General features: G+C 57.3%; 1 protein-coding gene across 1 annotated transcript; it reads left to right on the plus strand.

Moving 5' to 3' along the window:
* The first annotated feature begins 1,552 nt into the window (after nt 1–1,552).
* Nucleotides 1,553–21,584, plus strand: ZNF687 (zinc finger protein 687). Its single transcript, XM_050912358.1, has 9 exons — nt 1,553–1,605; nt 11,079–13,345; nt 15,453–15,631; nt 16,207–16,383; nt 16,935–17,097; nt 17,396–17,692; nt 18,083–18,195; nt 18,563–18,704; nt 19,269–21,584. Exons 2-9 carry the CDS (start codon nt 11,099–11,101, stop codon nt 19,740–19,742), a joined length of 3,792 nt encoding a protein of 1,263 aa, XP_050768315.1. The 5' UTR covers nt 1,553–1,605; nt 11,079–11,098; the 3' UTR covers nt 19,743–21,584.
* The last annotated feature ends 634 nt before the right edge of the window (nt 21,585–22,218 follow it).

Genomic DNA, 22,218 nt, shown 5'->3' on the forward strand with positions numbered 1-22,218 from the left:
CCTGGAAAGGGCCAGGACACATGCCTGGAGACAGGGAAGAGCCTCTCCAGGAATATCGAGGATTTTGCTTTGGGTTTTAAGTGGAGGGGAGGATGCAAACGCTGCCGGGGAGGCTGAGAAACCTGGTTTGATGTCAGCAGAGCCCAGGCACCCCGTAGTCGCTGCTGCTTCTTGCAGCCCCCGTCTCTCCCGCACCCTGCCCTGTCCGTGCGGATGGCAGCAGCGGGGAGGCCGAGCTGTGGAGTTTCTGGATCCTGGCGCTGGCAGATGGCAGGGGAAGGGGGGGCTGCTCCGGCCATCAGCCGCTGCGCTGGGGGGCAAGGCGGCAGGGAGGGACCCCTCCGGCTCGCATCGGCACCACCTGCAGAGCTGCCAGCGGTTGCTGTTGGACCACCACCGTACCCAGAGCCGCCCTCCCGAAGTGCCAGGGGGTCAGAGGAGTTTGGTGCTGGGTTATTTTATTTATTTCTGTCTTTTTTTTTTTTTTTTCCCTCTGAACCTCCCCTCCCACTGCAGCCGTCCCCGCTGAGCCCTGACCTCATGATGTCATGCTGGGAGTAGGACGTGTTGCTGGTTCTTGTTTAACCAGCCTGCCTTTCTATCATTTTCCCCCTCTCCTACACGTGAAACCTGAGACCACTCTCTGTCCCTTCCCCCCCTTTTTTTCTCTTTTCCTCCCTCTCCGCACCATCCAGAAGCTCCTTCCCATCAGGTCAGTACTGGGCTCAGGTCCCTGGCACAGCGGCTGCCTCTCCGGAAACGCAATGGGGACGGCGTTTGCAAATTGTGCCGCTAAAGGCTTGCTAGATAAGCAAATTCTTAGGAGATCAGGAGGCAGAGAGAGAAATCTCGTGTGCTGGCAAGGGGCTGGGTGCTGTGATTTGGAAATAGGCTGCGCGGGTTTGGACTGTGATTACGCAGCAAGTGGATGCGAGTGGGAGCAGGGCCCTGTCACTGGGGTGATGGTGAGGGGACTTTGTGGATCAGTTGAGGTGTTAATGCTGCGTGGGAAGGGGTGGAAAAGCATTTGGGGTTGTGGAGGAGTGTGGGACAAGTGTGAGGGATGGGCATGAGCAGGGGCTGCCGGGTGCAGAAACCACGTGAGGGCTGGGGACGTGGGGGTGCCGGTTCCCTGCACGGGCTGTTCCCCAAATTGCTTTGCTGCCCTTGATGCTGCTACTCTTTGCCTGGTTCCTTCATCCCAAAAAGCAGGAGGTAGTATTTCCTCCCTGATAAGGAGGAGAAAAGGGGGCGTGGGAGATTTAATTCCATGTCTGTGGATCCACAGATTTTAATTTTGGATCCACGGACATGGAATTAAATAAAGACTTCTAATGTGCAAGAGCCGTTCTTAATGTTAACCTTTGTTTCTCTTCTGACCTGTGTTATCTCTTCTGAAGCTTGGCTGAATCCCTTCTGCCTTTTATATTAGCAAAACTAATTATAGTTCTGGAAAGTAGTGAGGGGCGGCTAACGAACGTTGAAGTTGGAGAATCTGTCTGGCACCGTGCTAGATACCAGAAGGTGGTTCCCAGAGCAGCCGGCCCAGGAGGGGCCTACGCAGAAGCGAAGAAAGCAGAGAGGGGAAGGATGTAGCTCCAACAGGTACGGGGTTTCAGCAGGGTGGGATCCGTCGGTGGCAGAATGAGTCCTGATGTGATGGGAGATGGTCCTGGGCTGGGTGCTGCTCTGGCTCCGTTGCGTGGCGTTCACATCACCCCGTGCCTCAGTTTCCTCACATGTAACAGGGAACAGGGGCTAAAACTCAGCTTCGTCAAGAGCGTGAGCTCGTTAGGACGTTACCCGTACGCCAGATCTTGCTTAAGAGGGAAATGCTGTTTGGAGATGGAGAGAAAAACAAAGTCCTCTTGCAGGTTCAGCGCACGGTTTTCTGCTGGGTTGACGGCAGCGCAGCCTGTGTTTTCCGAGCAAGCAATCCTTCCAGGTGATTCCTTAATAGCTTGCTGTCAGACTAATAATATCTCTTAAAATCCTTTCATCTCTGAAATCTTGTTTACTTTTGGCCTTCCCTCAATTTGGACGGTAAAATGACACTGTTCTGCGTCACTTGAAAAATATCAAGTTGGTTTCAGCTTCTTGCTGGGGGAAAGAGCTCTGTCTGGCTGCTTTCAGGAAATTTTCCTTTTTGGAGCTACCCTTTTTGGAGCAGGGCACTGTGTGCATTGCAGCGAGAAACTTAAATTAAACCGTCTAAATCCACTCATTTTAAAGTGGCTTTCTGCTACAAAGCCACAGCTGCTCGTACCAACTTGTGCAAAACTTGTCAAAATGACACTTCTCGTCCCAAAACAAAGGAAAGCTGCGCGTTTATCTCGCACAATCTCTCGACCACGAAATCCAGGCAGCGGCTGTGCAGCGCTCTGGGCTCTGCTCCCGGCTGCGCTTTCTTTGACAAGTTGCAGGGCTGCGGGGAAGGGAAGGGAAGGCAAGGCTGCTGCGCCGTGGCTTTATCCGTGCCGGGGCAGATGCTGCCGATCCTGTCCCTCCCCGGCACCAGCTGCGAGCTGCATCAACCATTAATGTGGCTGTTTCGTGGGAGCACGGCGGCAGGAGGAGCTGCCCCTAGAGAGAAGGGAAGGGGAACAGATGAACGCTGGCTGCTGCATAAATAACCGAGAGCGGGGCTACCGTGGGCTTTTCTTTCCTCCTCTCCACCAGTTGCTCTTAACAGGGGGCTGGGGAGGATTTGGAGAGCAAAAGGAGGCACTGAAATGGAGAAAAGCTGCGCCAGGTGCTACGAGTTTGTTGCTCGGGGAATTTGCCCCAGTCCTCCCCCCTGCAAGGTCCCCTGAAGATTGTCTGCGAGGTCTCCGCTGGGGAGTGAGATTGTATAACACCCAGCGCTCATTCGGCTCATTAAAAACAGTTGTTCTCACCGGTGACGTCTCCTCTGCACAAAGGCTGGGGCTTTTTAGCAGGGGATCAGCTTTAAAATAGCTTCCAGAGCCCCAGGAGGACAAGAGAGGCAGCGATCCGCTCGGCTCCCTGCCGGCCAGGTGAACCTGCCCTTATTATTTTATGTTTTGCAGATACCCACGGCGGAGACTTGTTTTTCTCCCGGGCTCCCTGGGTGCTGGCGGCCCGAGGCCCGCTCGAGCCTGGGAGCAGCAGCATGGGGACAGGCTTTGTCAAAGGTTTCCTCTGTGCCTCGGAAGCTAATCCTGCCTGTCACGTGGTGCCGGGAGCACAGCCGTTCCTGCTGGCCTCGGACGCAGCGGCAGCAGGCAGGGCAGCAGGCAGGGCCGCAGGCAGGGCAGCAGGCAGGGCCGCAGGCCCCCCATGCGCGTGTGTGCAGAAGGGTGGCACGGGGCAGGGGGGTTAAGCCCAGCTTAACTTTGTTCCAAAGTCAGGTTTTGGAGGGTAATTTTTCTTGTTGTTTTGGTGCGAACTTGCTGGCGGGCAGCAAGTCCCCGCGAGGGTCAGGAAGGGAAACAGGAAAAGCAGCTTTTAAAAATAGCAAGCCCTTGAAATAGTCCCAGCGTTTGGCCTCTTTTGTCTGAACCGCTCTGGAGCGGCCCCCGCTCGCCCTGCTGGCCGGTGGGCCAGGCTCAGTGGCAGGCGGCTGGGGGCCCGGTGCTTCCGCGGGCGGTGCCCACCGGTCCCGTGCCAAAAACGTGCGGTGGGAAGCCCTTCGGGTGCTCTTGGCGTCGAGGGTGAGCGTGCGGTCCTCCGTGCCCCTGCCAAACCCAGGGCTGAGCAGCGTTTCGGAGCCCCTCGCTTGCAAGGGCTTCGATCAGAAAGCAGATCTGAAAACCATGTGAGCGTTTTGAGGGCTGTGTGGTGGGCACAGCCAGGTGGTTTGCAAGGGCAGGATCCTTTGAATGTGTTTTTACACGGCCCAGTACAGAACCAGTGTAGGAACGTGGTGTGGAGATGGAGAATTGCCTCTGATTTGGCATACGGAGGAGGACATGGGGTAGCGATGGGTGAGCAGTCGTACGAGCTGATGGCACAAGGGGAGCTGGCAGGTTTTGGGGTTTTAAGCAGGAGGAGTCTGGGGAAAGGAAGGCAGCGTCGTCTCCACGCGTGCTGTCGCCAACTTTGGTGTCGGCGTCCTTCTGAAACAGTGAGCTGGGCAAACCCCTCCTACTGAACAACTGAGCTTTTCTTTTAAGGGAGGCTTGGCTGCTGGAGAGGAGATTTTTAACAACATTTTATCTTTTTATGGTAGACTAAATAAGCAAATGAGCCATAAAAATAACAGTTGTGTTTCAGCAGTTACTCGTTGTCCTATTATTTTAGCTGTGAGCCTCGTTAACTTCTGGGGGCTTGCAGTGGTTCCCCTCAACTGGACCGATTCAGAGTCTGCGTCTCGGTGGTGCTGCGATGGAGCTGGGCCCGGTTTAAGCTCCAGGCCAGCTTTTCTGCATTGCTAATGTGAGCTTGGTGTTGGTTTGTCTGGGCCTCACCTGTGACGGTCCTTCTCTGGTGGGGATAATCTGCTGGTGGGAAGCAGCCGGGCTCTGGCGCGGTTGGATTGGGTGGAGAGATGCTCGGGTTGCTCCAGACTCGGAGCTGCAGGTCTGTGGACGCAGACCTGGACAGTGGAATCTCCTCTTCCTCATGGTTGTTCTTCCAAAGCTTGTGGCTTTTTATTGTCTTTGCTGTGCCGTGGAGGGCAGCAGCCCAAGACCTGCCTCTTGCCCAGCCTCCTGCTCTTCTGAAAGGCAGAAACCTGAAGCTCGCAGCAGAGCGTTAGCAGAGCTGCTTCCTCTTCCTGCCAGGGACCAGCTAAAACGTGTCCCCGCCGCCTCTCAGCCAGACACCGTTACATCCCAGGTATCTGCGCTTGTTTAGTAAGCGTGCTGGGCTGCTGATTGCAGTCCCTGCGCCCAATTTATGTCCCGTGTAGGATCGGACAGTGGTCACACAGCTGACCCTGGAGCAAAGCTGTGCTGCGAGAGCTGCATCCTCCCTGTGCATCCCGAGCCTGGGCAGCCACGCTGGACGCTGGGGATGGTTTTGTGAACAGCAGACTAACACAAAACAAGCTCCTTCTGCCTGAAACTGAAAGCCTGATGATTATTGGTGTGACTTGCTTTAGCTAGGGTTTGTGTGTATGTATATTCATTATGCAAATAAGGGGCTGTGGCTGCCCTGCTTTTCAGCTCTAGGCCCGTCTCTCCAGCCTTGTGCTTTGCTGGAGGAAGGGCTGGTTTTAGCATAGCGTTGATGATTTCTGTTCAAAACCCCGTGTAAACTTGGGGTAACTTGTAGAGAAGTGATGTCTGGCATTCCTGACCTTAGGAGTCACCTACCGAAAGGCTACAGCTTGCGGGCACGGGGTGGCTGGGTCAGCAGCATGGTTGGGGTGGAAAGGGGACACTAGTAACTCCAGGGTTTCGGCCTTGGCAGCCTGCACTGACTTCCTTCTCCAGCCAGGGATTTGGGTTACCCAGCTCAGCCTCCTTGCTGATCCCGTGACGTGTCCTGCTCCCAGGCGGCTCGTGGCTCGATCCCCATGTGCCATCTCCCAGCGGGGTGGCCGGCAGTGCTGGCTACGAGGCATGGCCCTGGTCCGTACGCTGTGCAGAGGTGCACAGCCCTGCCTCGTGTTTCCCATCAGGGTAACCGTCTCCGTGGGGTGTTTTTCAGGGTGATCCTGTGCCCCATGTGCTTTGATGTGTTTTTGGTGGAAGGCAGGATCACAGAGCGGGGACTTTCAGATGTGGAGTCTGCTGGCCTCTAATTTAAAGCCAGGGCTGTGATGTTCAGGGCAGGCTGGCAAACAAGTTTGGCAACCTTTTGGTCTGCAGCTCTTCCTCGTCAAATCCAGAGAGGATTTGGGGATCTTTTTCACAAATAGATTTGGATCTCTGACTCTTTCTCTCCCCTGTGCCGCAGTTTCCCAAGCTGTGAAGCCAGGGGACCGGTGACCACCACGCTGATGGACGATCAGACCGGCTCTGAGCCAGTGCTTCCGAAGGCAGCCTGCGTGCGGAGGGCTTGTGCACGGTGGGATGCCATTGCCCCCATCAGAGACCTGTTTCCACGCGAAGCTGGTGCTTGTTGTAAACCCTTCTTTTTCTGTGAGGCAAGATAGTTAACGCCTCTTAGCCAGTAAGGTTAAAAATACCCTTCCCTTCCCCCCTCGTTGGCTTTGTTTCGCCTAAGAAAAATAGTTCTTTTGCCTAAGAAAATAGTTGTGTTTTGAGCTACCAAAATAACTCCCCATGTCAGCCTGGTAGAGTTTGAGGTGGAGCTGGGCTCTGCTGTCTCCTTTTTGATAGGAGTTACTGACTCGAGGCCATGACTCTCCTCTTCCATCAGAAGGGGCTGAACAGGGGATCTTAGACCTGCGATTTCTAAGAACAACAACCAAAAAACCCTTCTGGGGCGGAGGCCTTCACGTTAACACCAAACAAGGAGAAATACCCATGTAGTCAGTCCTGTGCAGGGACTCCTGCAAGGAGGAGCCTCCCTTTCGGTGGGTAGCCATCACTTGAAGAGCATCTCTGAGAGTGTGGAAGCGATGAATGGTTTGTAAATGACTTCATTCCTGCCTTAAAGCTGTGAGCTTTTAAAAAAAGAGACAGAGGATCCAGAATCGGTTTTGCTTTTAAAAGCAGGGGTGCTAAAAGGAGGGCGTCGTTGTCCAAGACAGAGAGGTAGGGTGTTAAAAGGCGAGAAAGGCCAGAAACTTTTTAGTGAGGGGCTGGGAAGGAAGTAATCGAAGGAAACACTTAAAAAGATCAGTGGGATATATTTAAAACGCATCTGTGAGCCCAGAGAAGTCAGGTGCTGTGGGTTCGTTCTTTCCTCTCCCCATCAGAGAGCCTGATAAAAATGAACTAAGGGGTTACGGCAGAGCAGGTCTTCAGTGCAAATAAAAGCAATAAGCCAGGCTGAGCACTGGGCTGGTCCTTTGTGGCGTTAGCACACGAGACCGCTCTGCTTCCCTTAATCAATGGCAAGAGGAGCCGGTGGTGACGCAAGCCAGCGCTTTGAAGATGGGAGTGACCTCTTTGTGCCCGGAGCCGGGCCGCCGCACACAGTCCAGCCTCTGCCAGCGTCTCCGGGCTCTGCTCAACCCAGACATCCCAACGGAGGTTCACCGTCTTGCTAGCGTTTGCTCATGCATCCTGTCCAGGAGAGAAGCTCTTCTCGGCAGCTTTGTGTTTTTAGCCTGGTCTGGTTTTGCTCGGGGAGGTATGGCGGGGGATTTATGCCTCGCAGGAGGTGCTGGGGGTTTAGGAAGGCTGGCTCCTCTGCGTCGCTTGTGAGCCATCCCGTGGCACGAGGAAAAGCAATATCGAGCCTGAAGACGGATCCATTGTCATCCCTTCAGGCTCCGCTCAGCTTGCTGACCCAAACCCACTTTAAGGACAGAGCTGGCACTATTTCCCTTCGTGCTGGATAGAGGAGGATTTCCCTCGCGTCACCTCTTTTCTTCTTGGGAATCTTTTCCAGCGTAGCAACCTGCTTCTCTCCGCTTTACTGTAAATATTTCTATCCTGCTAAACGGCGATTAGAAAAATCATTTGAAAAACAAATGTCCTTGTGTCATGCCGTTCTCAGCAGAGATCCTGTGCTGAAGAACCAGATGGCGGCACTCAAAGAGGAGCGTAGCATTCGGTATCTCCCCCTGCCGCAGTATTTTAAAGCCTGGTGCTTTTCCTTCTGGTCCTCTCACTGACGGCTTCCCTCTGCTGAGGTTGTGGCTGAAGTCCTGCATCGCCTGGAGGAGCACGTGGTGAAAACTGGTTTTAGAAAGCGGGGTGAACTTGTTGAATTCTCCCAGAAATGAGTCTGCTTCCCCAAAGCTGGTGCTGGAAGGAGATGTTTAGCGGCACAGACTGGTGGCCTGCTGGGCAGAGCAAGGTCTGGGGGGGCATATCCAGGCAGTTGTGGCAACTGGCAACAAAGGCTAATTTTGCTTTTGGGGATCTAGATTATCAGCCCTTCTGTAGGAAAAGTCTCTTCCCCCAAATGCAGGCGCGTTTTGATTTCCTCCCAAAGGGGAATAGGACACTTGGTTAAAACCCCCACATGTTTATGGGGAGATAAAGAAGCACAGTCCCGCTTGTGCTCTTTGAGACCTTATCCTGTGTATTTGAACCTCACAGAGATGATCTTCCTGTTGCTAACAAAACCTCCGCCGGCTGGCTGGTGAGGCCTGTGCCGTAGCATCCTCGGCGTCCCCGGGGGTGACGGCTCTGTTCTCACGGGAACACCCCTGGCTGGAAGGCGGCTCTGCTGTTTGCCTCGGTGGTTTTCCATTTCGAGGCGTGGATGCCTTCCTCCGAGGTCACCCTTTTCTTGTCTCCCAGTGGCTTGTTCCGATGTCGAATCCTTTGTGCTTTTGCAGGCAAGAAGCATTACTCTTGCCACACAGAGCTGCCTTTTCCATGCCGTCTTCCCCTTCGGCTTTAGTGGAGATTTAAGTGCCAGCAAGCACTCGCCCTGTTAACTGCTGCCCCCGCAATGCCGCGGCGGGATCCGTGGGTCGGCAGACGGAGCTGCTTGGGCATCGCAGAAACGATGCTGGTAGAAAGTCGCCCACTTGCATTTTAAATGTCAGCATCGTTCTGGAGCAGCAGATTCCTTGGTGGCCCACAGACCCCGCGCTGCACCCAGAGGAGATCCCCTTGGGGTGACCTACAGTGAGAGTTAAAAATAAAGCTAGACTAAGCCTCCTTACTAAGCTGTCTGTCGGGAAAACCACCCGCTAAGCCTGAGAATAGCTGAATTGGGTGTATGAGGGGGTTTGCCAGGTACAAAAAAAAGACAAAACCACATGTGTGAGCAGTCCCAAGACTGTTTCTGAACCCCGTTTGGCCTCTGCACTGCTTTGTCACCAGGTACTTGTGTTGGAGAGGGTGAAGGCTGGTCGGGAGACTTCCAGCTGCACAAGGTAGTAGGTAGTTTTTGCTTCGGACGCAAGCAGAGTGGAGCTGTGATCGCTGCTGCTGGCTGCTCCGGGTTGTGTAGGGCCGAGGGTGAACGTGTTGTGGCCTCCAAGGCATGAGGCTCATACAGGGACGTGTCTGAGAAGAGACACTGCTCCTGCAAGGGGAAAGCTAGTCTGTGTTCACCCCTGATTAGGTAGGAGAGATGGAAACCAGCTTTGTTAGTGCTGCTGCCTGTTTGGTCAACGCCAAGATGCCAAGAACGCACTCACCCATCCGTCCATCCCACTCCTCACAAATAAGTGGACAGGACTGAGGAGATTATGGAATCTGTATTAAAGAAATGTATATCACAGCAGCATGTTTGCAGCGTGGAGGGGTCCGGCAGCAGAGACTCTGAACTGCTCCCCTCTGCAGCGACCGGTGGGACAAGGGGACGGATGCTGTGACCTGGAGATGTGACAGCTGAAGGTGCCACCGGCTGGGAGGATGCTCTGGCTAATCTGTCGAGACAAACACTGCAGGTTTTCTGCCTGTCGCTGGTTTGGCAGGTTTCAGAGCAGTGACTTGTTTCTGGCGTAAATCGTGGCAAGGTCGAGGGCTTCCAGCGCTGGGTTGTGGGGGCTGTCGGTCCCCCGGCTGCCGGCCACGCAGGCTGAACTTCTCCCTTGGCGTTGGTGGGTTTTAAACCGAGCTTCCTGGGAGGGAATCCCTCCCTTTTGCAAAAAGCAGATTTACCCATGATGTGTGTTGTCCTCATCCAGTCTGCTGCGGCACGGGGCTGCCGTGGCCGTTGGAGCAGCCTTGCCGTCTGTCCTTCCCGCTGCCGGCAGCTGCCACCCCACCGCAGGGACAGCCGGACGGGCTGCGAATCTCCTCGGAGCGGCTGGACTAGGCTGTAAGCTGCGGCCATTTCCCTGAGGCGTAAGCTGTGCTGTCCGAGGAGCAGATTCGTGTCCTGCCGTGCCGCCCCTGCAGCAGGGAGGCAGGGTGAGGGCAGATGGGCAGTGGGTGCTCCAGCGGCCTTGGCTCAACCTGCGGCAGCTGAGAGGCAGCGATGAGAGCTGGGGGAAGCGGCGACTGCCAGGGCTGGCTCTCCACGGGGCTGCAGGGTGTTTCTGTTTACCCCTTACAGCCTTTGAGATAAAGGTTTCTCCTCTTTTTTTTTTTTTTTTTTTTTTTTGCTTTTGCTGATTGCTGTTAGGAGTAACCATCCGCCCTCCATGCTAAGAGCAGAAAGGCCGAGGGCAGTGTACCCCGATACCATCCCCAAGACCCCCCGTCCCTTCCCAGCGGATCTGCTCCCCGCCGGATAGACACACGTCCAGCTGCTCTCCAGCACATGGGGCGTCCCCTGTCCTCCTGCCTAGCGGGATCCTTTGCCTGGTTATCCTTATAAATCAGAGTCTTTCCTGCTGTCTAAGCCGCATCCCCTGGCTGCAGCTTAATCCTGGGATTTCTTACCCAGCCTGCAGCGACAGGAGGAACATTATTCCCTTTGTCTCTGCCGCAGCCATGTTTTGAAACCTGTTGCCATGTCTCCCCTCAGCCTCTCCTATTTCTTCATCCTTTGCTCCGCAGCCCACGTGTTTGAGATCTCTTATCCGAGTCTTCTTGTTGCCGTCTGGACACCTTCCTCGTGAGCTGTGTCCTCGTGGGGCTGGCCTTGGGACGGCCTTGCTGCCGCAGAGGGGGAAGGACGGTTCCTGCGTCGTATCGGGTGCTCCCGACGGCGTGTTCCCCTTGCGAGGCGTTTGCTCTTTCTGCAGCTCTCTGGTCCCGACTCGCGTCTGCCTCGTGATTCATTGCAACCCGCTGATCCTCTGCTGCGGAGCTGTTGTCCTCCCTCAGCTTGCACGTACGTGGGGAATTGCTCCGGCCTCGGAGCAGTGCTCCTTGCCAGGCTGCATCCAGCGGTCTCAGACGTCTCTCCCAGGGTGCTGGGATCCTTCTGAACTTTCTGCCATCCTGGCTGGGAATCAAAAAATGATATGCAAACAAACGAAGCGAAAAAGGCCGAGAAGTGTTGCGATTTGCCCGAGGGGCTCAAGGCTGAGGTTCAAAGGGAAGGCAGCACGGGGATTTTGTGCTTAGCATGGGGCTCAGGAGAAGCAAGTTCCCATCTTGTGTCTCTGCTACGTGTCTCTGACGACTTCGTTCACGTGCCTGGGTCACGGTGCTAATGCTCCTCTCCTTGTTCTCTTGCAGACTCTGCCATATTCCCCACCATGGGTGACATGAAAACTCCAGATTTCGATGACCTTCTGGCAGCTTTCGATATTCCTGACATTGACACGAACGAGGCCATCCATTCCGGCCATGAGGAAGCTGATGCTCACATCAAGCAAGTCCCCGGGGAGCCGGGACCCCCTGACCATGTCCTCCCCCACACAGACATCACCGCTGTCAGCGTGATCGTGAAGAACACCGTCTGCCCCGAGCAGCTCGATGCCCTGGACGGGCGCAGTAAAGATGGGCACGTCATTGGGCCCCGCTTGCTGCAGAATGGCTTTGGGGCCACCGAGATGCCCAGGTCCCCCACCTCCAGGTCTGTGGAAGCTGTGGCATCCTCCAACGGGGAGTGTTGGGTGAAGGAAAAAGGCCCCAAACCCCTGGATATCTTCTCCCATTTTAGCCCCGATCCCAATGAAGACAACGCTGCCAACCTGATTGACAGACCCCGGGAGTGTAAGCCGAAAGAGAAATCCCTTGCCGTGCCCTCCCTCTCCCCGTCTCCCACCCCGTCGCTGGACTGCAAAGAGCCGATGGGAGAGAGCACGGAGAACCTGCCCGCGGCTTTCCCGCAGTCCTTTGAAACGAGCCAGGCAGGGGGTGCAAACGGGTCCCCTCCTACCATCCCCTGCATCAAAAAAGAGGAGTCTGACTCTGAGGAGGTGGGCCGCGAAGCCAGCCCGAAGGGTTTGGCTGCAGCCTTGGGTGACAGTCCCTTGGATCACCTGAAATCGGTCACCGTTCGCTACTCCACGGACGATTCTCCCATCACGTCCTGGCCCGGTTCTGACCCAAACCTCGACAGCAGCGCCAGCAACCTTCCTGAAGTGAAACGCTCGCCCGCCAGCCCCCGGGAGCCGTTCTTCAAGGCTTCCTCACCGGTGGTACAAAGCCCCAGACTCCCCACTTCGCCAAAGCAGCTGGACAACATCGCCCTCAAGGAAGAGCAAGAAGTTCTCGAGAAGTCGATGGGAAGTCCGCAGAGTATGTCCAGCGCTGATGAAGAGGAGGAGGAAGAAGACAACAACAATGATTCCCCTTCTTCCAATTCCTCGCGGCCCCTGAAAGTGCGGATTAAAACCATCAAAACATCTTGTGGCAGCATCACCCGGACAGTGACCAGGGTCTCATCAGATTCAGAGCCGGGCTCCACCAAGGGGCTGGCCGAACAGAGCTCTCAGGAGACCTCTCTTGAGGGTGCCAGCTTCTCAGCATCAGCAGACAAAGAGGAAGGGATCGTGCTGGAGGTGCCCAAGGAGAAGATGGAGCTCTCCAGCCCCTTGAAAACCATCGAGGGGCCAAAAATCGTCAGTGTTCAGCTTGGCAATGGCACCAAGCTCAAAGGGACTGTCTTGCCCGTCTCCACCATCCAGAACGCCAGCAGCGCCATGCTGATCGCTGCCAGCGTGGCTCAGCAAAAATCCGTGGTGCTGCCGGCAAAGACGGGTAAAGCCGTGGCCAAGAACATCATCAATCTGGTGCCGCAGACCCTGCCCAAAGCCGACACCAGGACCAACATCAGCACCGTGACGCAGACCACCACCATCACCACCACGGCCAACCAGAAAGTCAACGGCACCACAGTTGTGATGGTGCAGCCGCAGAAGCCTTCCCCTACCATCGCGGGCACGGTCATTTCCCGGAGCCAGTCCAGCCTCGTGGAAGCCTTTAACAAGATCCTCAACAGTAAAAACCTCTTGCCAACGTACAAACCCAACCTGAATCCTCCGGCCGACGCGAGCCTCACCCTGCCTCCCTTCGGTTACCGCTGCCTGGAGTGTGGGGACTCCTTCGCCCTGGAGAAGAGCTTGGCTCGCCACTACGACCGGCGAAGCATGCGCATCGAGGTAACCTGCAACCACTGCACCAAACGCCTCGTCTTCTTCAACAAGTGCAGTTTGCTCCTGCACGCCCGGGAGCACAAGGACAAAGGCCTGGTGATGCAGTGCTCCCATTTGGTCATGAGGCCGATTGCTTTGGATCAAATGATCGGACAGCCGGACATCACCCCCCTGGTCTCGGTGACCTCCTTCCCCGCTAGCAAAGTGACTGGCGTGGCTCAGGACGCCTTGGCCGCGGCCAACGGGGCTCAGGACCTCCCCATCCTGCCTCTGAGCAACAGCTCGGAGCAGACCAACTACAGCTGCTTCAGGTGCCTGGAGTGCAAAGAGCAATGCAAAGACAAAGCCGGGCTGGCCGCGCATTTCCAGCAGGCAGTGACCACGGGGACGACCAGCAGCACGGTACGTAGGTGGGAGGGCAGTGGGAGTTGGATGTTAGAGCCACAGCAAACCGTCCCTGGGGATGCGGGACAGAAGTGGAGGACTCTCCAAATGTGATCTAGGCAGCGCCTGCCTGGGCACACCCGATTCCTCCCGATGTAAAGCTCATGCAGGAAGGAAAATGTGCGAGCCGGGGTTCGGTTCATGCCCACGAGGCGCTGGGTGGAGGGAAGGGAGGCCGGCGTCGGTTGTCGGCGGGTGATAAAGCTGCCCCGTGGGTGCAGGAGCCGGGGTGCGGCAGGGAGGGAAGAGTGGATCCCTGAGTGTCAGTGCCCTGCCTGCTGGCACCCACTGCGGGATGTAGCCGTCCCTGCGGAGCCATGTTAGAGCCGTGGGTGCTGCTTCCTCTTTCACCAGCTTGAAGCACAAATGGAGTCTGGAGAAACCAGGGGCGGTGTGTTGGTTTTTTTTTTTTTTCCCCCTCTTTTTGAGAGCCAACCTTGAGATCCCAGGCGCTTCCTGCTGCTCCCAACACATCCTGGTTTGTTTGGGCAGGCAGCATCCAGCAAACACACAGGATTAACGCTGCCGAGGGATGACCTTTAAAAGGCAAGGAGGGAAGACGCGTCCACAGAGGAGCCCTGTCCTCCCTGTGGCATGTCTTCACCTTTCCCTTTGTCCAGAGACTTCAGCCCCCTCAGCTTCCTTTGCATAGAAGGAATTTGCTGTTTCCTGGTAACTCTGTTTACTTCGAAGCTGCTGCTGTAGCCAGGACGCTGTTCAAATGCAGATATTACGGCCCTGCTGCTACAGAGGAGGGCTGCTTTCTGTTTGAAGGTCACCAGGAGCGCCGAGACTCAGTGCTTATATGGATTGTCCTGAAAAGCTTTCTTTTAACCGGAGGATTTCTTACTCCCATCCCCTCTCCTAGCCTTGGTGTTGATGGAGGGTTTGGGACGCAGTGAAGACGGGATATCCACACTGGGGCTGCGGCAGGAGCAGTGAGAGGGCACAAAGAGGAGGAGATCAGGGACAGGAGAGCTGGGGGAAATCGTCCTTATGTCCCTGCAGGCACCTGCTGCCTGTGAATGCGGCTGCGAAATATTTCTAGCTCAGAGAGAGCCCGTCTGTGGGGAGCGCTTGAGCTTGGAAATTCAACGTGAAGTTGCTGGCAGGGCAAAACCTGTTAACGGCCAGAGTAGCTTTGTCCCTGTACCCAGCAGACGGACTCCTCCCTAAACCAACACCGCCTACAAACAGCTTTTTTTCCTTTAAAAAAAAAAAAAAAAAAGAGACCCAGAGGCTTTCTCGGCACAGCGAGGGATGGGGATGGCTGAAGCCGTAAGCCTCCTTAATCCTCTTCCTCACCTGCCACCTTTCATCCCCTCTCCCTTCCCGATGTGCCCCCCTGTCCCTGCTCCATCTCCCAGGCTGTCTTTAGCTGCTGTTCCCTGTCCGATTTCTCGTTCCCTCTTCTTGTCCTGCTGCCAAAATCACCCTTGGGTCTCTCTTGGCAGCGCTTTGGACCCCCGTCTAGGTACCGGCAGCGAGGGGAGCCTGAGGACAGCTTGCTGTGCGTGGCATCTGGCTGGGGGCTGCTCCCTTCCTTCCTCGCCCACCTTTGCTCTGGTTATCGCATCTTCCAGGGCAGCTCCTGTTGGAAGACCTGTCCTGTTTCCTCGAGTCCTTGTCAGCTTTTCCCCTTGACATCCCCATGTCCATATCCTGGTGTGGAGTTGGAAATAGTTTCGAAACCGTTTTGGCAGCTGGTTTGAATACGCCCCCGCTCCCTCCAGTAAAACTCCCTCGCCGAGCGGCTGGTCCCCAGCTAACCCTTGGCACATGCTGCATCTGGGACCCATCTGTGATGAAAAGCCTGGAAAAGGCATCGTCTGCTTGTGAAACACCCTCAACAACTACCCAGCAAGCTGGCGCAAGCAGAGTATCTCCTAAAACGTGCCCTGCAGAGTCCCGGCACTTCTCTTCCCCCGGCAGCACGTGGCTTGGGGCTGCTTTGGGTGTTGCAGGTTGTTAGCCCGGCTGTCCGTCTGCGGAAGAGGCTTAAAAGCCCTTTTGTACACGTGGGTGCGTGCCAGGCTGAACCTCTCGATGCTCTTCTTCCCCCCAGGTTTGTACAACGTGTCCCATGATCATGTCCAATCGCTGCAGCTTTAACGCCCATCAGCGGATGCACAAAAACCGACCTCCCCACGTCTGCCCCGAGTGCGGAGGGAATTTCCTCCTGGCGAACTTCGAGGCCCACCTGAAGGAGGCCTGCCTGCACTTCTCCCGCAGAGTGGGGTACAGGTAGGGCACCGCGGCCTGAGCTCGGGGCAGGGGGACCTGGGGGGACGCCCAGGGCCGAAGGGGAGATTCCCAAGTCCGCGGCGGGTTTCCATTTTGCGGATGGGGCAGGAATCCACTTTCCTTCTCCCCACCGGCGCTGGGTGCAGGGCTGAGGGTGAACGTCTCACCTTACCCCTTCTCTGGTTCTCACCCCTTTCACCCCGGGGGAATTTTCCTCCTCCTGGGACCTCCGGGCCGGTTTCACCTCAGTCATGGCGGGCAGCGTCAGACCTCCGCAGTCCCTCCCTGCTCCTTCTGATGAGCTGCCTGGGCCCTGGATCCACCAGCGATGGGCAGGACTGGTTGCTCCAAACTGGAGTTTTCCCAGAGCCCAGAACTGGTTTGGATCCTGGTGTCTGTCGGGGCAGGGGCTCATCCCAAGTCCCGTGGTCGGAGAGGGAGCGGGCACGGGCCCCTTGTGCTCCGGCTTCTCTTTGCTGTTAGCGCTTGGCGTGCACCACTCTCTGTGGCACGGCTGAGCTCCCCTGTGCCGTTTGTCCCCGACCCCTCGCCTCCCGCTCTCCTCCGCTCTCCAGGTGTCCCAGCTGCGCTGTGGTCTTCGGCGGGGTCAACTCCATCAAGTCCCACATCCAGACCTCCCACTGCGAGGTGTTCCACAAGTGCCCCATCTGCCCCATGGCGTTCAAGTCAGCCCCCAGCGCCCATGCCCACGTCTACACGCAGCACCCCGGCTTCAGCAATCAGCAGTCCAAGTAAGTGTTCCCCGTGAGCTGACGTCTCGACAGATCTCGCCGGAAGAGATCACTCCTAACAAGCGATAGGACGAGAGGAAACGGCCTCAAGTTGCGCCAGGGGAGGTTTAGATCGGATATTAGGAAAAAATTCTTCACCAAAAGGGTTGTCAAGCACTGGAACAGGCTGCCCAGGGCAGTGGTTGAGTTTCCATCCCTGGAGGTATTTAAAAGACGTGTAGACGTGGCGCTTTAGGGACATGGCTGAGTGGTGGACTTGGCAGTGTTGGGTTAACAGTTGGACTCGATGATCTTAAAGGTCTTTTCCAACCTAAATGATTCTATGACTCGATGATTCTAAGAACCGGGAGCATCCTCGGTGGGTGGGCGTTGGGGGAAGAGCTCAGCCCCAGCACGGGGAGCTGCATCCGTCGCCTTTTTACTTTCTCGTCCCTTGGTTGGGGCAGACTGCGCCCAGGGCTGCTCGCAGCCCTCTTGCCAAAAGGGTTCTGCCAAGATTCTCTTGATCCAGATCCGGGCTGTGCCAACAGTGGTGTTTTTTCCTCCGACAGAATGATTTACAAGTGTGCAATGTGCGACACGGTCTTCACCCACAAGCCCCTGCTCTCCTCCCACTTCGACCAGCATCTGCTCAACCAGCGGGTCAGCGTCTTCAAGTGTCCGGACTGCCCGCTGCTCTTCGCCCAGAAGCGCACCATGCTGGAGCACCTGAAGGTAATGCTGTGGCCGGGCTCGGCACTCCTTGCACGAGCCCTTGGTAGTAATATTTGAGAACTATCCTTCACCAGGGGCATCTGGGGCTGGGCTAGGACTGTCGGTTCATCGCTGACACAGCAGGGCCCCGAGCTCTGGTCCCCTTGTCCCCCACAGCCCTGTCCCAAAGCCCGAGGAGGTGAGCCTGTCTGTGCAGGCTGGGGCCTGGGGGGGCAGGCTTTCCTCCTAGCCTGCTGCAGTGCTGGGGGGGAAATCCTGACCCCAAACAGCTGCCAACACCCTTGTCTTTGCTTTCCAGAACACTCATCAGCCCCAGAAGCCCAAGGAAGACCTGGCAAAGAAGACGGCCGTCCTGCTCACGCCGAAGCAGGAGCCTGTCGAAACCCCCGTGTCCAAGATCTCGGAGGAGTCGTCGTCCTCCACGGAGGAGGATGAGCCCCCCAGCTCCCCGGAGCTGCGCAAGACCAAGCGAAGCCGCTTCCAGCGCAAGACGGTCAACAAGTCGAAGGGCAGCGGGTGGACGTGCGGCGTTTGCCACTCCTGGTTCCCGGAGCGTGACGAATACGTCTCCCACATGAAGAAGGACCACGGCAAGGTGAGGAGAAAGCTGGGGGCTCCAGCTCCGGCTCTGTCGAGCCCTTGGGAATGTGGGCAGGGAATGTTTATGGCACAGAGCAGCGGGGCAGGACACCCGGGTTCCTTGCTGGGCCAGGAGCGTGTTGTGCCGCAGCCTGGACATTACTTCTACCCCCAGTACAAACTCGGTCGGGGTTGAGGTTTTGGGGAGCAGGGACGTTACCTATTCTGGTGAACAGCAAAGACCAGATTCTCGTTATCCAAATGTGCAGCCATGGGATGGGCAAGGAGAGGAAATCTGAGGCAGCGCTGAGGTCCCACGTCTGGCTTCTCCACGCAAGCAGGGAGCCCCGCGCTCTGGCCTCTCGGCTCCCTGTGCGGTACCCACCTGCCTCTTTGTTTCCTGCAGTCGGTGAAGAAGTTCCCGTGCCACCTGTGCGAGCGTTCGTTCTGCTCGGCTCCCAGCCTCCGGAGACACGTGCGAGTGAATCACGAAGGGATCAAGCGCGTCTATCCCTGCCGGTACCCACAGCACCTTCTGGGTTTGGCTGAGAAGAGGGGTCTGGTTTAAGAGGGGTGACTTTGGTTTCCCCCAGTCAAGCTGTGGTGGGGAGGGTAAAGCTAGAGATGGTTGAAGCATGATGGGGGTTGACCAAGTGTCTGGGAAGTAGGAGGGGAAGGAGGTAGCGGGCAGGACTCCGGGGTTTTATACCCTCTAGAGGAACGTGGATGAGCACGTTTGTGGTTAGAGTCGGGAGTCAGGGTGCCAGAGCCAGCTTGCCCAGGGGAGCCAGGGCTCAGTGGCTGCACAGTTGTGCTGGAGCAGGCCTGCGGCTCGGCTCCTCGCTGCGGAGCATCGCTTCATTGCCTCCCTGCTCTGGCCCTGCAGGTACTGCACGGAGGGCAAAAGGACCTTCAGCAGCCGCCTCATCCTGGAGAAACATATCCAAGTGCGACACGGGATCAAGGTGACCGACCAGACGAAGAGCCAGGAGGTCGTTATCGCCCGGATAGGGACCGGCACCACGCAGGTACGAGGTGTCTGTGGTCTCTCGGGGTGCTCGCAAAGGGCTGGGGCCTTGTGGAGGTTTCGGGCAGGGTTGAAGGCATCGCCGTGAGCCCTGATCCTGGTTTGCTCTTGCCTCCACCCATCCTGCAGTGCTTGGGACCGGCAGCTCCCTCGCTCTGTGAGGCCCAGCGCCTGCTGGGTGGGTGCGGGCCCCGGCTGGGCACAGCTTGCTTAGCTCCCGCCTCTCGCTGCCAGCACGGCAGGGACTGCACTTGCCTGGCTCAGCCTCTCGCTGTGTGCTGGGAGAAAAGGCAAAACAGCCCGTCTTGCTCCGAGCTTGCTTAGGAGCTGCCCCCGGCTGCGAGGGGCGAAGGCGCGAGGGGCACAGGCAAGTCGAAGCCCTTGTGGGAGCCCTTGGCCGGGGTTACCGGCAGGGGCACAGCTCTTGGGGCCGGCCAAGGCCCATTCGGCCTTTATCCGAGCAAATACCTGTAGGAGCCTGTTGGGGGATCCCCGAGCAGGTTGGGTTATGCCAGGAGCTGCTCGATCGGGCGCCCATTAAAGCTTATCCGAACCATTCCCGCAGGTGTCCAGTCGGAAGCGGAAGCTGTCCTCGGACGAGGGCGACTCGTGCAGCGAGGAGCCTGACAGCACCACCCCTCCCTCCAAAAACCCCAAGGGCGACCGCAAGGCCCCCTTCCGGTGCCGAAAATGCGGTTACCTCGCCAGCAGCTCAGCCGACTTCCAGGAACACATCCCCCAGCACCGGACTGACGAGAGCTCCCACCAGTGCCGGGAGTGCGGGCTCTGCTTCACCTCCCAGGTCTCCCTCAACCGCCACCGCTTCATCACCCACAAGAAGAAGAAGGGAGCGGGCGAGATGGAGGAACCGGGGCCCCGGAGCCCCCTGGAAGGAGGCACCCAGCACGCGGCCGACGGCAAGCTCTCCTGCAAGGTGTGCGGCCGGTGCTTCGACAGTCAGCTCAACCTCAAGACGCACTTCCGCACCCACGGTATGGCCTTCATCCGTGCCAGGCAGAACGCGAGCCCCGAAAACTAGGGCCCCGGCAGAGGGGGAACGAGACATGTATATAATCAGCCCAGAGCTCTCTGCGACAGAGGCTGCCGGTGCCCGCCGGGGCTCCCCCTCCCTCCCTCCCTCCTCCTGGGCAGCGTTTCGACACGGGGTTGGATAAAGGAGCCGTGAAGAGAGAGACGAGAACCCGGCGTGCACAATCCGGCCTGACTCCGTGTGCCTGGCTCGCTGAATCGGCTCGGCCGGCATCCCCCCTGGGCCGGGGGGCTCAGCCCACCCCCTGGTTTGTGGGCAAGAGCCGGGGGAAAAATCCGGCAGGATTTCGGCTGCCTTATTGTACGGGAGATGAAGGGCAGAGTCCGGACTCGCTGCCCTGCTCTCGGGGAGAGCAGCGGTTTGCTCGCTGTTCGCTGCTCTGTCCTCACGCGGGGACGTGACCTGCGCCACAGCCGCTCGTGTCTGCGGGGAGGGACAGCGGCCTTCCTCCCGCGGGGACGAGGATGGGAGAATGACACCTCCCACCCCGCAGCCGGTGTTGGCCATCCTGAGTCACGGGCTCTTCTTTTACACCGCGGGTCTCTTCCCGGCGGCTCTGTCCGGGACGCGCCGTGCTGGAAGGGAAGCCCGGCCGAGGCAGCGGCAGCCCTCGGGGAGTGCCGGAGCCGGGCAGGACCTGGGGACCAGGGGAGGCTTCTCCATCGCAGGACAGAGATGTCTGTGCTGACAATAACGTCACAGCAAATCCACCTTTTTTTTTTTTTTTTCCTTTCCCTTTCGAATGTTGCTTATTTTGTATTTTGCCGGGAGCTGCGGGGAGAAGCCGATTCCAGACTCGCGGCCGGTCTCCATCGCCGCAGAGGGACGCCCCAGCCCCTCCTCGGCTCTGCTCGCCTGCCAGACGCGCGCGGTCCCTCTTCACCATCACTTGCACTAACTCGAGGCGGCGCTGGCCTTCGGACGCTCCTCGCTTCGTGCCCCAGGACGGCTGCGCTTGGGGCCCCGGCTGGCAGCCTTCCTCGGGGAGGAGGAGGAGGAGGAGATTTTCGTTTGGCAGAGGAAAAACAGAAGCCAAAACAAGGCCTCTGGGTGAGATCGGCGTGAGCCCGGTGGCACCATCACCCCCCTGCCCACCGCGAAGCTGTGCCGAGTGTTTGCCGGCGCTGCAGCGAGGGGGGACCTCCCCACGCCCCGACCAGGATCCGTGCCGGCCGCTCTCCGGGTGAAGGGGCCGTGAGGAGGGAAAGCCGCTGCCGAATCCTGTTACAGACTGGAACACTGACGGTGAGTCTTGGGGGCTTCTTCCAGGGGCGCTGGCGTCACCCACTGCTGCCCCTCCCCTTCCCGCCCGGCTCCGGGGGGCGAGGGCTCCGCTACCGCCTGGCCTGCAGACGGGCTCGGCTTTACCGGCTGCTCCTCTTCCTCGGCAGTCCCCTTCGCGGGCGCAGAGCGGCTCCCGGCACGGCTCAGGACCGCGGGGCCGGACCGAGCTCCCCCTCGGCCGCTGTGAACCCCGCGCACACGCGTGGGCGAGAGCTCGGCCCCGGCACAGCGGGGTCTCGCCTGCGTGGGGCTCTCGCCGCCTCCCGCCATTCCCTTCGGGGAAGGCGAAAAAAACAGCCGGAAAAGAAACTTTCTACTTGTTCTGTTCGTTTAGCGCCTGTGCTTGGGGTAGGGTGTTTGTGTGAGTAATTATTTCAGTAACTTAACTTTGGGCTCCTTCTTATTTCCTTGTGAATAACCTCTAACACGCTGTGTAAAGTTGTATCATACACTAAAAGTGAGAAAAAAAAAAAAAAACAAACTACTGTTGTGATTTTGGGTTTTGTTTTGTTTTTTCTTATTTTCCGGGGTTGGGAAAGCTGGTTTGCCGGGGCTGGGGTTTGGTTCCTTTTTTTTTTTTTTCCCTTTTTTTTCCTCCTTTTTTTTAAGTGCCAGGGGGTAATCCTCCCCCTCGCTGCAGGTGGATTCAGCTGAACGGCACACGCAGAGGCGGGGCGGCTTTTAAAATAAAAGGAGAAAAAAGCAAGCAGGGGCTCCTGCAGCCCCTGGGCCAGGTCCCCCCCGGCGCTGAGCCTCCCCCCGCGCCCCCCCACCTTCGCCTCCCCCCCCCCTCAGCTGTACCGCGGGGGCTGTGAACGTGTAAATGATGTTTAATAATAGAGAAGAACCTAAAGTTTCTACGAGTTTTAGAGGAAGGAAACAAAACCAATTGCTTTGTAACCTTGGTTTTCAAGCACTTCAGTGCCTTTAGATCGATTTCTGTTGGAGCGGGCGGGGGGGCGTCTGTACACTTGGTTTTAGGGGTTGTGATTATGCTACATTAAAACTACGGGCACTGCAAGAGGCTCTCAGGTATCCTTTATTCTTGTAGTAATAATGCAATTAAACTTTTAGTGGTTTAACCCCTGCTGTGCCCTGTCTTGCTTACATGGCCCCGCGTGTGTCCCGGGAGGGGTCCTGCGTCCCCTGCCCCGTCACAACGGTGTTGGTCCTGCCCCAC

The sequence above is a fragment of the Gymnogyps californianus genome, chromosome 29, assembly GCF_018139145.2.
Source record: "Gymnogyps californianus isolate 813 chromosome 29, ASM1813914v2, whole genome shotgun sequence".
In the NCBI taxonomy this organism is placed as follows: Eukaryota; Metazoa; Chordata; class Aves; order Accipitriformes; family Cathartidae; genus Gymnogyps; species Gymnogyps californianus.